This window comes from Panthera uncia, chromosome B4, assembly GCF_023721935.1.
Source record: "Panthera uncia isolate 11264 chromosome B4, Puncia_PCG_1.0, whole genome shotgun sequence".
NCBI lineage: Eukaryota > Metazoa > Chordata > Mammalia > Carnivora > Felidae > Panthera > Panthera uncia.
The window spans coordinates 11,644,253-11,657,134 of NC_064809.1; the positions used below are offsets into that span (position 1 = coordinate 11,644,253).

Genomic DNA, 12,882 nt, shown 5'->3' on the forward strand with positions numbered 1-12,882 from the left:
GGGCTAAGGTGCATAAGGTGGAGCTTGAATTTTTTGTTCCTCAAGAAAAAGTTCTGTACCTTTGAGATTCTTCCCAACCATGGAACTCCAAGCCTGGGGTGTGTCCCCTCCCCCCGACCTTGGTGAGACCATCTGCCTCTTCTACCTCAGTGCTGTCCCTTGCTGTGGAGGTTCTGTTCATCCAGTTTCTCAGACCCCTTCAGAGGACATTCTTCCATATGTAGTTGTGGACTTATTGTGTCAGTGGAAGGATGTCAGAACAGGATCTTTCTATACTACCAACTTGAACCTCCTCCTCTGGGAAGCAATTTTTAAAGCAGCAAAATAGACCCCATTCAGGAAAAGACTAGTAGGTATTCTTGTCCTGCTCCCTCTGTGCTGATTTTGATGTGACAGCTGGAGTTGAGTGTACCTGTGCCCAATAGTAACTGCCTTTGTTTGCCATAGCCTTGTAGGGCTTGTGGACACAAATCCCGTTGGCTTTCAGAGCTAGGTGTTTTGAGGGCTTGTCCCTCAGATGGGAGTCTTAGAAGTTGGGGTTGTAGATGTGGCATCCAAAGTCTTCTCTCAAAGAAAAGCTGGTATTCTGAGATTCTCTCCCGATTGTATGGCACTGTGCAGTGTGTAGGCACCACTTATGGTAAGAGTGTGCCTAAACCTTTTCTACTCACTTTGATATGGATGCATTTAGTTCCTCCAGTGTGTAAGACTTGCTCAGCTAATTTAAGGGTTTCTTTCAGATGGAATTGTTCCATGTGTCACTGTTCATTCAGTGTGTCTGTGGGAGGAGGGGAGTTCAGGAGCCTTCCATGTTGCCATCTTTAAAGTTGCCTCTATATTTTCTAAACTGTGTTTCTGAGGGTTTTTATCCCCTTAGGCTGGGGAGAATTGAGCATCGCTTGATAATAGGAGGAGTCCCCAATGAGGGAAGTATTTACAATAAAAAGAAAACATTGGGGTGGGCGGAGCTGGGTTTTGAGAGGAGAAATATGAATTCAAGATAACAGAAATGGGCTTGACGCTGGATGTGGTCAATAGGGATGTGCCTGCCTTTGGGGTGAAAGGGAGGAGAAAAGGATGGCAGAACTACATGGTGTGAGTGATATTCAAGGAAATTGGGGAAACACATTTCTGATGTGCCGTGTTTTCTTGGCAAATTTGGAGGAACAGCTTCTGATTGTGAGAAAAAGGGAGGTGGCTCAGAAAGGAACATGAAAAAGAACTGGAGACGGTGTATGGTGAATGGAAAGGAGGGTAGAATTTAATATAGAATCCCACCAAATGTGCTCTTATTTCTGACATGCATTGGTCGGGCCTTTGTGGCGAATATTAGAAACAAAAATTATTCTTGTGGTATCTATTGAGTGCTTGTAGTGTGTCAGGAGCCAAGCTAAGCATTTAAATGAAAATTTTTATTCAATCTTCTGAACAGCCTTTGAGGTAGTAGTGTTTATACTTGCTAACCTATAAAATCAGGATAATAGTGAAATCAAGAGGGAGTTGAATCCTTGATTGGCTACCTATACTGATAGTGGTCACTGTGCAATTCATTTAATCTCTTGAAAGTCCAGATTAAGAATGAGCAATAGGATCACTATTTTATAAAATTATTAGAGCTAGTAAATGAGATAATATAGGTAAAAAAGCTGAATACTCTGAGTACTTGATTTTTTTACACCATTTTAGAACATGGGCTGTTGCTGAATGAACAATTTGATTCAAAGTCATTGTGATCTGAGTTTGTGTTCTCTCTCCCCTAAGGGAGACGGGACCTTGCACCACAGAAGGGACATTCTCTGTTGTTTCTCTTACCAGGAAAAGGGTGACATAGCCTGGTATAAAAAAAAAAAAAGCAGTATCAGTAGAAACAGTGGAGTCCAACAAGGGCATTCACAAACTTTGGAGACCTAAGGATCCATCCCACACTAGCTGTGGTTCACATGTCGCAGCTGTAACTCCTGGGTCTATAGTTGAAATATTCTAGATTGTGTCTGCCTCTCATTTATTTGGTGACTTTGGGGTTTGAGGAGGCCTACTGACTTTTCCAAAGTAGAACTAAACAGTGGTCTGCATCTCAGAGAGAAAGCTACAAAAGGTTGGTTAAGCCTATACATTTTGGAGCAATTCTTGGATCCTTAGTGCATAAAAAATTTCTACTAGTACAATAAACAGTTGCAAGGGCCACAGTAGGATGACAAGGCAGCAGATAACTGGGGAGTTCCCTTTGGCAAGAGATTCAAATATATTTTTGCAAACATTGATTAATGAAGCTACTTGTCCCCTAGGAGGAGCAGACCTGGATACCACTGCTTTTCTGCAGGTGTGTTGAGAGAAGGGAACCCTGGGAAAGGGCGGGGGGGGGGGGGGGGAGGCCATATTCCCAGGAGAGCATCAAAGGCGATTTGAGCTCAGTCTATGTGCCCCAGGTGTTACTCATAGATGCTTCCCCAAAAGGATCTAAAGTACTTCTCCAGGCCAAAGCTGGAAATACTAAAATCTCCCTGACCCACAAGAAACACACATCGCCTTACCGTTGTGGCTGAAATACTGCTTTTATTAAAAAGGTTGAACATAATGCATCTGTAGGGATCCAGTTCCACAGTTCTCAAAACACTAGCTGTAAATCACCCTTAGGCTTGTCATTCCCTTGGGTGGAAGCAAAAGTGCTTTAATGAAATGGCCCCAGGAAGAATTAACCATTGTATCATGCTATGAAGAATACAGCTATAAAGGAGCAGCAGAAGCTTGGAAATGAAGCAAAAGCTGCCATTCCATCCAGTCCAGGGTGTAGACTTCTCCCCTTGAGCATCAGCTTGCCCCTCAAGTGACGCAAGTCCATCCTCCCAACCAGCTGCCAGAGCAAGAACTTGGTTTTCCTACAAGCAGTGGAAGGGAGATCTGACAGTATAATTGCCATTTCTAATGGAAAGGACAACATCATCAAGCACTGAAGTGTCTGGGGTGGTCTAGGGGGAGATTTCCTGATGAGGAACCTGCAGGTTCCATCTGGAACAGCACAGAAAGGAGACTTGTAGATTTGGAGGTCCATCAGAAGACAATCACAAGACGGCCACTCGGCTACCTTCTGAGTAACACAACTAGGACTAGATCAAATGCTACTAAAGTAAGGGCTCAGGTATTGGACCTAGTGGATACTCTTTTTACTTGCACTGTCTTTGAAGCTGTCTTTCCAAAGAGGGTGAAGAGTTCTGACTATGTACAAAACTGGATGCACTGACATGTGGACTCATGTGAAAACATTCCTCCCAGGATTGGACAGTCCAGGGAGGTGGAAAGTGCTTGGAATGCCTGGAACCATGTCTGATATTACTGGAACCATGTCCAGTATTTTCACTGTAGGCATCTCTGCCACGAGCATTTTCACTGCATAACACATTGGCCAGAAGGCAATGTGGCCATAAAAGATAAATTAACAAAAAATAAAAGAGGAGCCTTAAAAAGGACATAAGAAATATTTTTTTCATGTTACATTGAGAGGTATTAGTTTTCCAAATACTAGGATGCACATTTGTAACTAAGCTTTGTATTGTATGATGAAAGCCTTCTAGATAGATGTTGTAATGCTTTTCTAGCCGAGTTATTTCAACTCATGAATTACCATTTTGCATGATAGTTTTGTTGCTGTATTTTTCTATCAAGTCCATATATGTAGTTATCATGCACCATTTTAAGGCCACCATGTGTACTGGTCACTGTATAGCCCATTAGGAGGGCTAAGATTCATGCAATATAAAAATGGGAACTCTGTCAGTGGAGAAATTAAACCAAACTATCAACTAGTCATTTCATCTCTGACAGCAACATTACCTTACAGCTAATGTGTTACGTGGCAAAAATGTTTGCCGTGAAAATGCTTGCGGCAAGACTCTGTAGAACTGCCTGGATGGGAAACTTGACTCCATTAGGTAAGGAGATGTCTTTGCAGAACTGAAGTTAATAGTGTACTGGGTCAACTAACCTCAAAATCAGAGCAGCTAGATGGAGTTAATGAGCAAGCTATGCTAGCATTTAGCAGTGGCTGAGATAGTGGTCAGACTCTTCCAGCTCAGGAACATGGTTTGCTAAAACATGGCCAGTCCATAAAGGCAATTCCCCTTTAGATTAAAGTGACCCATAGGTGTCCTCTTTAGCTCTGGGTAACTGGTGTTAGAAATCAGGTATAATTCATATTACTCGATTACCTGCTCCCCACACCCACCCCCTGCCGCAACTCAGTACGCTTCCTGTTAAGACCTCATATGAAGTCTTACAATGCCTCAGCCGTGAGGAAATGCTGGCAGGGGTAGGGACACCATGCACAGGTTTATTTACAGGTATCCTTGGGTGCTTTGCAAGACTGCCATCCTCCTTCCAAAAATATAGCAAATAAGACATCAGAAGGTTCCACGACTTGCTATAGATCCCTCCTCAGAACTAATGGTGGTCCTGGAGCTCCGAGCTGAGATCATACTGCTTCTCCTCTGAAATAAGGCTGAACCCCTGGGTTCTTGTGCAGCTAGAGATTCTAAAATGTTCTTTCCACAGTAAGTACACTTTCCAGGGTGGACAGGCCCTAGGCAAGCACGTGACACTCCAGGATCTTCCTGGCTCTGGACTGGCAAGCACCAGGCCTGGGAGCAAGACAGGGAGGGAAGGGAGCCCAGCAGCCAAGGAAATAAGCAAGACTTGCCCCTTTAAGCAATGACGCTCGACCAAATTCATATTTAGAATTCATCTACAAGAGTGCACAGACAAACCTGCTATCCCTTCACATTCCCTGGTAAGAGGCAGCATGCTCCAGCAGGGCCAGGCAAGGCCACTGCTCAGTCCCTGCTACCCCCGCAGGTAGGTGGCAGCGGGTGGCTCCTGCCCCAGGGCATTAATGTGTGGGACGGCACCTGCTGCAGCCGCTAACTTCTCACTGAGCTTCTGGTTCACTAGCTCCAGGTGGCGCCCATTCTTCCGGGCCTGCCTCAGCGACCTCTTGACCTTCTTCACCCGATCCCGAAGCTGCTTGTTCCGCTTCTCAAGGGTGGCCACCTTCTGCTGCAGTTTCTTCACATGGTCCTCCTCCTCAAACAGGGCCTTCTGCACTGATGAACACATGAGCTGGGAAAGCAAAGGCCAAGGGAGAGGCAGGTGAGTTTCATTATAACCTCCCCAGGGCAATTTTCCTGGGTGCTGCCAAGTACCCAACACAGACCCTGACCTAGCCAACAGCCCCAACCCCAGGATGAGGACTACCTTCAAGGCCCCTTCTCTGTCTCACCCTGTGAACCGCGTCCTCATGGCAAATATAAAGCCCCTCTTTTGCTTTCGGTATTTGGGTACCTTCAACAATTTAATTTTTAAGCACAAGGGCGTTGTTTGTCTTTTTAAATGCTTACCAACGTGTATACCATTGATTTCCTGAGGGGGCTTGTGATCTTTCCCTTTTTGTGCTGATTCAGCAACTTTGTTCAATTCTAACCTGGATTTAAAACATTTTCCAGTCAAGTCAATGTTTGAGGATTGTCGATAGAGGGCTTTCAGGGCATTTCTACTGAACGGGCATTGTGTACAGTAAGCATCAGATACCCCCACTCTGGAAATTGTTCTGGTCATGGCAGAGACCATGAGAAAGAAAGAAACAGAGCACGAGCGAGGGAGGGGTAGAAAGAGAGAGGGAGACCCAGAATCTGAAGCAGGCTCCAAGCTGTCAGCACAGAGCCTGACACGGGGCTCAAACTCACTAACCGTGAGATCATGACCTGAGCAGAAGTCAGAAGCTTAACCAACTGAGCCACCTAGGTGTAAAACTGAGTTTTTGTTTCTTACCTAAGCCACCTGGTTCTTTTTTTTTTTTAACAGAAAAGATATTCTAAATTTTGTTACTCCAATCAAAAAAGAGCTGTAGTAAATCAACAAGTTAAAGATCAAAACCCCAGACAGAAAAATACAAAAAGTGGGGCACCGGGTTGGCTCAGTCAGTAGAGCATGTGACTCTTGATCTTGGGATTGTGGGTTCAAGCCCCATGTAGATGTAGAGATTACTTTAAAAAATAAAATCTTTAAAATACACAAAGAATATAAATAAGATTCATGCAAATTAGAGCTATAACGAATTGCTCTTTTTCAGATTGGTAAAATCAAAAAGTCAGTGTTTGCAGGAATAGGCACTTCTGTACCGTGAATATAAACCTCTAGAAAAAGTGATTTGGCTATATGTACCAAAATGAAAACTGCATGTAGCCTGTGACCTAGTCATTTTGGAACTTCATCTCATAGAAATACTCCCCCATAAGAGACTCTTAAATAGAACACACCAAGGGTTGATGGGAGTGAGGAGGAGAGGGGAAAATGGGTGATGGGCATTGAGCAGGGGGGCGCTTGTTGGGATGAGCACTGGGTGTTGTACATAAGTGATGGGGGACTCCACCCCCAAAACCAAGAGCACACTGTATGTTAGCTAACCTGACAACAAATTTTATTTAAAAAAATACTCCCCCCTGGGGGCACCTGGGTGGCTCGTTTGGGCAACTGACTTCAGCTCAGGTCATGATCTTGCGGTTTGTGGGTTGGAGCCCTGTGTCGGGCTCTGTGCTGACAGCTCAGAGCCTGGAGCCTACTTCAGATTCTGTGTCTGTCTCTCAATAATAAACAAACATTGGGGCGCCTGGGTGGCGCAGTCGGTTAAGCGTCCGACCTCAGCCAGGTCACGATCTCACGGTCCGTGAGTTCGAGCCCCGCGTCAGGCTCTGGGCTGATGGCTCGGAGCCTGGAGCCTGTTTCCGATTCTGTGTCTCCCTCTCTCTCTGTCCCTCCCCCGTTCATGCTCTGTCTCTCTCTGTCCCAAAAATAAATTAAAAAAATAATAATAATAATAATAAACAAACATTAAAAAAAATGAAAAAAAAAATACTCCCCCATGTACAAACATATATACAAAAACAAATAATACTGTCTGAAGACATCTCTCATTTTTGTCCCCTCATCCCACAACAAAAATTGACCATCCATCCCTAAGCAATAGTGCCTTTGAGAGAGCTATGGGATCCAGCATAATATGCCAAAGGACCCAGGAGAAGCATTGGCGACCCCATGTATCAGGTAAGAGGCAGAGAGACCTCATTCTTACCTAGGGACCCTTACGTGATCCATGAGACAGTTCTAGCCTCTCTCACCCAGAGGACCTCAATATATTTCTCTAAGAATACCTAAGTAGGGCTGGTAGATATATGAAAAGGTGCTAGACAGCACGAATCATTAGAGAAACGAAAATCCAAACCACAATCAGATATCATCTCCTACCTATTAGAATGGTTATTATGAAAAAACCAACAGACAGGGCACCAGTTCAAGACAGTGACATAAGAGGATCCTGGACTCCTCTCCTCCCATGGACACACCAAAGATACAGCCACCTAAAGAACACTTTCCTCTGAAAGACATCCACAAACTAGTTGAGTGACTCCGGAATATTATGGAAACAAGCAAAGATCCCACACTGAAATATGTACAAGAGGCTGACACACTTGTCATCAACCCCAACCCTAGTGCCACCCCCACAATTGGGAGGGAACTCACAGCTCTGAGCTTCTCCTTGAGGAGCAAAGTGTTTGAACCCCCTATCTGGCACTCAAACTTTTAAGATGTGTACCTGAGAGATGAGCCCCTGCAACAGGTAGCTTTGAAAGTCACCAGGGCTTGTGTCCATGATACTCACAGGCTATACAAAACTAAAACCATTCTTAAAGGCCTAATGGCTACCACCCTCCAGGGCCTAGTACAGAGGCAGCAGATTGAAAAGCACCCAATCCTTCTGTGTAAGAGGCATATTTGTTTATCTCAAAGTTTTGACCTAATAAGCAGGCTTCTAATTTCACACACAACAAAATGCCTACTGATAAGACTCTCCCAAGAGAGTGGAGGCCAGTGGGAGTCATCTTCACGTTCTCCCTCTGTCACCAGCGTCCCCAAGAAAGGAGTTGGTGTACACATCTGGCACCCTGGCTTTTATGTCTGACACACAGGACATGTCCCTTGAGAGCATGGCATATGTTCAGGGGTTCATCATGACCACAACAACCAAAGAAACACTTCTTAACTGTCTATCACCACAGAGCTCAGCACAGAGTGAGCAGACAAAAATGCCCATCTCTCCCCTGAAAGAAATGTATCTATAAACTTTAAAAGTTGATACTGGAAGGTCTGGCTTCCAATTTGGCATGAATCCAGATGCGGACTGAGATCTGCCCCTCTGAGACACTAAAAGGTCTTGGCATAGCCTCCACCACTGGGAGCTACTAAGAATAAAGTAAGCTGCTTGGACAATCACAAATGCTGAGAGACAATCAAGAGCTAAGCCAGAGGAGAATAATATGGTTTATCTCCAACATGAGGCCATTCCTTCAAGACTGGGAGACTTGGTTATTTTATCTAATGCATAGAAACCAGTACAGAGATCAAATGAAGAAATGGAGTAATATGTTCCAAACAAAACAACAAGATAAAACCCCAGAAAAAGACCTTAATCAGGGTAAGTGATTTACCTGACAATAAGTTCAAAGAACAGTGATAAAAGATGTCCACAGAGTTCCCGAGAATAATGCATGAACCAGGTGAGAATTTCAACAAAAAGAAAATATAAGAAAGTACTTAATGGAAGTGACAGAGCTGAAGAATACAACACCTGAACAGAAAAATGCTACAGAGGAGTTAAACAGCGGACTTGAAGAAACAGGAAAAGGATCCATGCACTCAAAGACAGGTCAGTGGAACTTATCCAATTAGAACAGCAAAAAGAGAAGAGATTGAAAAAGAGTGAAAATAGCTTAAGGGACTTACGGGACAACATCAAGCAGACCAACATTCACATTATGGGGTCCAAAAGAGGAAGAGAGAAAGAGACAGAGAATGTACTTAAAGAATAATGGCTGAAAGCTTCCCTAACCTTTGGGAAGGCAACAGGTGTGCAACTGCAGGAAGCACAGAATATTAAATAAGATAAACCCAAAGAGATTAGCACTGAGATACATTAAAATTAAAGCATCAAATTTAAAGACAAGGAGGAAATCTTAAAAACAGCAAAAATACCAAAAAAATTATTATGTATAATGGACTCCCCCCAAACATAGGACTATCAGCAGATTTTTCAGCAGAAGTTTTGCAAGCCCATAGAAACTTGCATGGTATATTTGCTGTGCTTTACAAATATTGCATTTTCTACCAGTTGAAGATTTGTGGCAATTTGTTGTATAAGTCTATTGGTGCCATTTTCCCAACATTTGTTCACTTTGTGTCTCTGTGTCACGTTTTGGTAATTCTTGAAATATTTTAAACTTTTTCATTATTGTATGCCGTGGTGATCAATGATCTCTGATGTTACTCTTGTTCTGGGGTGCCATCAACCACATAAGAAGGTGAACTTTGTGTGTTCTGACTGTTCCACCAACTAGCCATTCCCATTCTCTTTCCCTCACTTTGGGCCTCCCTATTCCAAGACACAACAATAGAGAAATTAGGCCAATTTATAACCCTACACTGGCCTCTAAGTGTTCAAGAGATATGTGAACATATCTCTCAGTTTATATCAAAAGCTAGACATAATTAAGCTTAGTGAGGAAGGAGTGGAAAAATCTGAGACAAGCCTCAAGCCAAACCTCTTACACCAGTTAACTGAGTTGTGAACGCAAAGTAAAATTTCTTGAAGGAAATTAAAGGTGCTAATCCAGTGGATACACAAATGATAAGAAAGCTAAACAGCCTTATGGCTGATGAGGAGAAAGTTTTAGTGGTCTGGAGAGAGGATCAAACCAGCTATAAGATCACAGAAAGGTCCTAACTCTCTTTAATTCTTTGAAGGCTGAGAGAGGTGAGGAAGCTACAGAAGAAAAGTGTGAAGCTAGCAGAGGTTGGTTCTTGAGGTTTAAGGAAGACACCATCTCCATAACATCAAAGCACAAGGTGAAGCAGCAAGTTCGGATGTAGAAGCTGCAGCAAGTTATCCAAAATATCTACCTAAAATAATTAATGAAGGCGGCCACACTAAAAGATTTTCAATGTAGATGAAACAGCACTCTATTGGAAGAAGATGCCATCTAGGACTTTCATAGCTAAGGAGAAGAAGTTAATACCTGGCTTCAAAACTTCAAAGGACTGACTGATTCTTTTGCTAAAGGCTAATGAAGCTGGTGACCTTAAGTTGAAGCCAATGCTTATTTACCATTCTGAAAATCTTAGGGCCCTCAGGCATTATGCTACACCTACTGTGTTTTATAAATAGAACTAAAAAGCAGGGTGAACACACATTTATTTACAACATGGTTTACTGAATATTTTAAGCCCACTGTTGAAAACTGCTCTCAAAGAACAGACAAATTCTTTAAAAATACTATTGCTCATTGACAATGCAACTGGTCACCCCATAGCTCTGATGGAGATGTACAATGAGATTAATGTTTTCATGCCTGCTAACACAACAGCCATTCTGCAGCCCATGGATCAAGGAATCATTTTTTTTTAAAGTTTTACTTATTTACTTTGAGAGAGAGAGAGAGCACATGCAAAGAAGGGGCAGAGAGGGACAGAATCCCAAGCAGGGATTCTGCTGTTGACAGCACAGAGCCCAATGAGGGGCTCCATCTCATGAACCGCAAAATCATGACCTGAGCTGAAATTGAGAGTCAGATGCTTAGCCAACTGAACCACCCAGGTGCCTCTCAAGAAGTCACTTTATATTTCAATCTAATTGCTAAAAATACACTTTATAAAGATTTAGCTGCCACAGATAGTGATTCCTCCAATGAATCTGGGTAAAATAAATGGAAAACCTTCTGGAAAGGATTCACTTTTCTGAATTTTTTTTTAACATTCATTCATTTTTGAGAGACAGAGTATGAGTCAGGGAGGGGTGTAGAGAGAGGGAGACAGAATCTGAAGCAGGCTCCAGGCTCTGAGTTGCCAGCACAGAGCCCAAAACAGGGCTTGAACTCACAGACTGCAAGATCATGACCTGAGCTGAAGTTGGATGCTTAACCAACTGAGCCATCCAAGTGCCCCAGGATTCACTATTCTAGATGCCATTAAGCACATTCATGATTCATGGGAAGAGGTTAAAACATCAACATAAAGAGAAGTTTGGAAAAAGTCGATTCCAACCCTCATGGATGATTTTAAGGGTTCAAAACTTCAGTGGAGGAAGCAACTGCAGATGAGGTGGAAATAGAAAGAAAACCAGAATTAGAAGTGGACCCTGAAGATGGGACTGAATTGCTGCAATCTCATGATAAAACTTGGATCAGGAGTTGCTTCTTATAGGTGAGCAAGGAAAGTGGCTTTTTGAGATGGAATCTAATCCTGGTGAAGATGCTGTGAAGATTGCTGAAATGACAATAAAGGATTTAGAATGCGACATAAATTTAGTTGAGAAAGCAGCAGAGCAGGATTTGAGAGGATTGACTCCAATTTTGAAAAGGAAGTTCTACTGGGAAAATACTATCAAGCAACATCATATGCTACAGAGAAATCCTTCATGAAAAGAAGTCAATCATTATGGTAAACTTCATTGTTGTCTTAAGGGAATTTTGTCAGTTACCTCTACCTTTTGTAGCCACTCTCCTGATCAGTCAGCAGCCATCAATGATTACTACTCACTGAAAGCTAAGATGATGCTTAGTAATTTTTAGCAAAGTGTTTTACAATTAATGTATACTCATTGTTTTTAAGATATAATACTACTGTGCACTTAACAGACCACAGTACAATGTAAACATAACTTTTATATGCACTAGAAAACCAAATGCTTCACTTTACTTGCTTTATTGAAATATTCACCTTATTTTGGTGGTCTGGAACAGAGCCCACAATATCCCAGAGGTATGGCTATAGATACAAAGAGAAGAAAAAAAACCCTGCCAACCAAGAATACCCTACCTAGCAAAACTGTCCTTTAGAATTGAAACAGAGAGTTTTCCAGACAAGTAAAAGAAGAGTTCATCACTACTAGACCCACCTTTCAAGCAATATTAAAGACTGTTCTTCAAGGTGAAAGGGTAACAATATATGAAAATCATATCATCAAATCAAATAAGAGAGCAAGAGAAAAAGAAAGGAATGGAGGAATTATAAAACAACCAGCAAACAATGAACAAAATGGCAATTCATACATATAATGGTCCACATGTTCCAATCAAAAGACAAAGAGTGGTTTAATGGATAAAATACATGACCCATCTATCTGGTGCCTACAAAAGAGTCACTTATGCTTTAAGAACACACAGACTGAGGGTGAAAAGATGGAAAGATATCTATGCAAATGGAAATTAAAGGAAATCTGGGGTAACCACACTGTTATTAGAAAGAATAGAGTTTAGGGTAAAGGCTATAATAAACACAGATAAAGGAATCAATTCATCAAAAGGATATAACATTTGCAAATATTTACTTACCCTATAGAGGATCACCTAAATACACAGAGGAAATATTAACATACCTAAAGGCCAAAATACACAGTAATACAATAATGGGGGACTTTACAATCACCCCATCAAAAAATGAATAGATTATGCAGAGGAAACAATAAGGAAAATTCTACTTAAAGTACATCTGAAACCAGATAGGCCTAACAGATATATACAGACCATTTCATGCAGAAACAGAATATACATTCTTCTGAAATGCTCATGGAACATTCTCCCTGATCAATCCTATATTTGGCATCACATCATACATCTTAATAAAAGACTGAAACCCAAATATCAAGCTGCTTTTCAAATCAAAATGGCATTAATTATAAGAAAATTGGAAAATTCACAAATATGTGAGATTAAACATACTCCTGACCCATAGGTCAAACAAGTAATCAAAACCAAAAAACAACACCAGGGGCCCCTGGGTGGCTCA

At 42.1% G+C, this 12,882-nt stretch overlaps 1 protein-coding gene across 4 annotated transcripts in view; it reads right to left on the bottom strand.

The window, feature by feature from the left end:
- Nucleotides 1-2,533: 2,533 nt before the first annotated feature.
- CCDC3 (coiled-coil domain containing 3) overlaps nucleotides 2,534-12,882 on the bottom strand; it is a 195,341-nt gene continuing 184,992 nt past the window's right edge. For all 4 annotated transcript variants that reach the window (XM_049624594.1, XM_049624593.1, XM_049624595.1 and 1 more), the window contains one exon: nucleotides 2,534-5,109. In XM_049624594.1, the coding sequence (XP_049480551.1) occupies nucleotides 4,834-5,109 (276 nt within the window). In that variant the 3' untranslated portion in view covers nucleotides 2,534-4,833. The remainder of the gene's footprint in view (nucleotides 5,110-12,882) is intronic.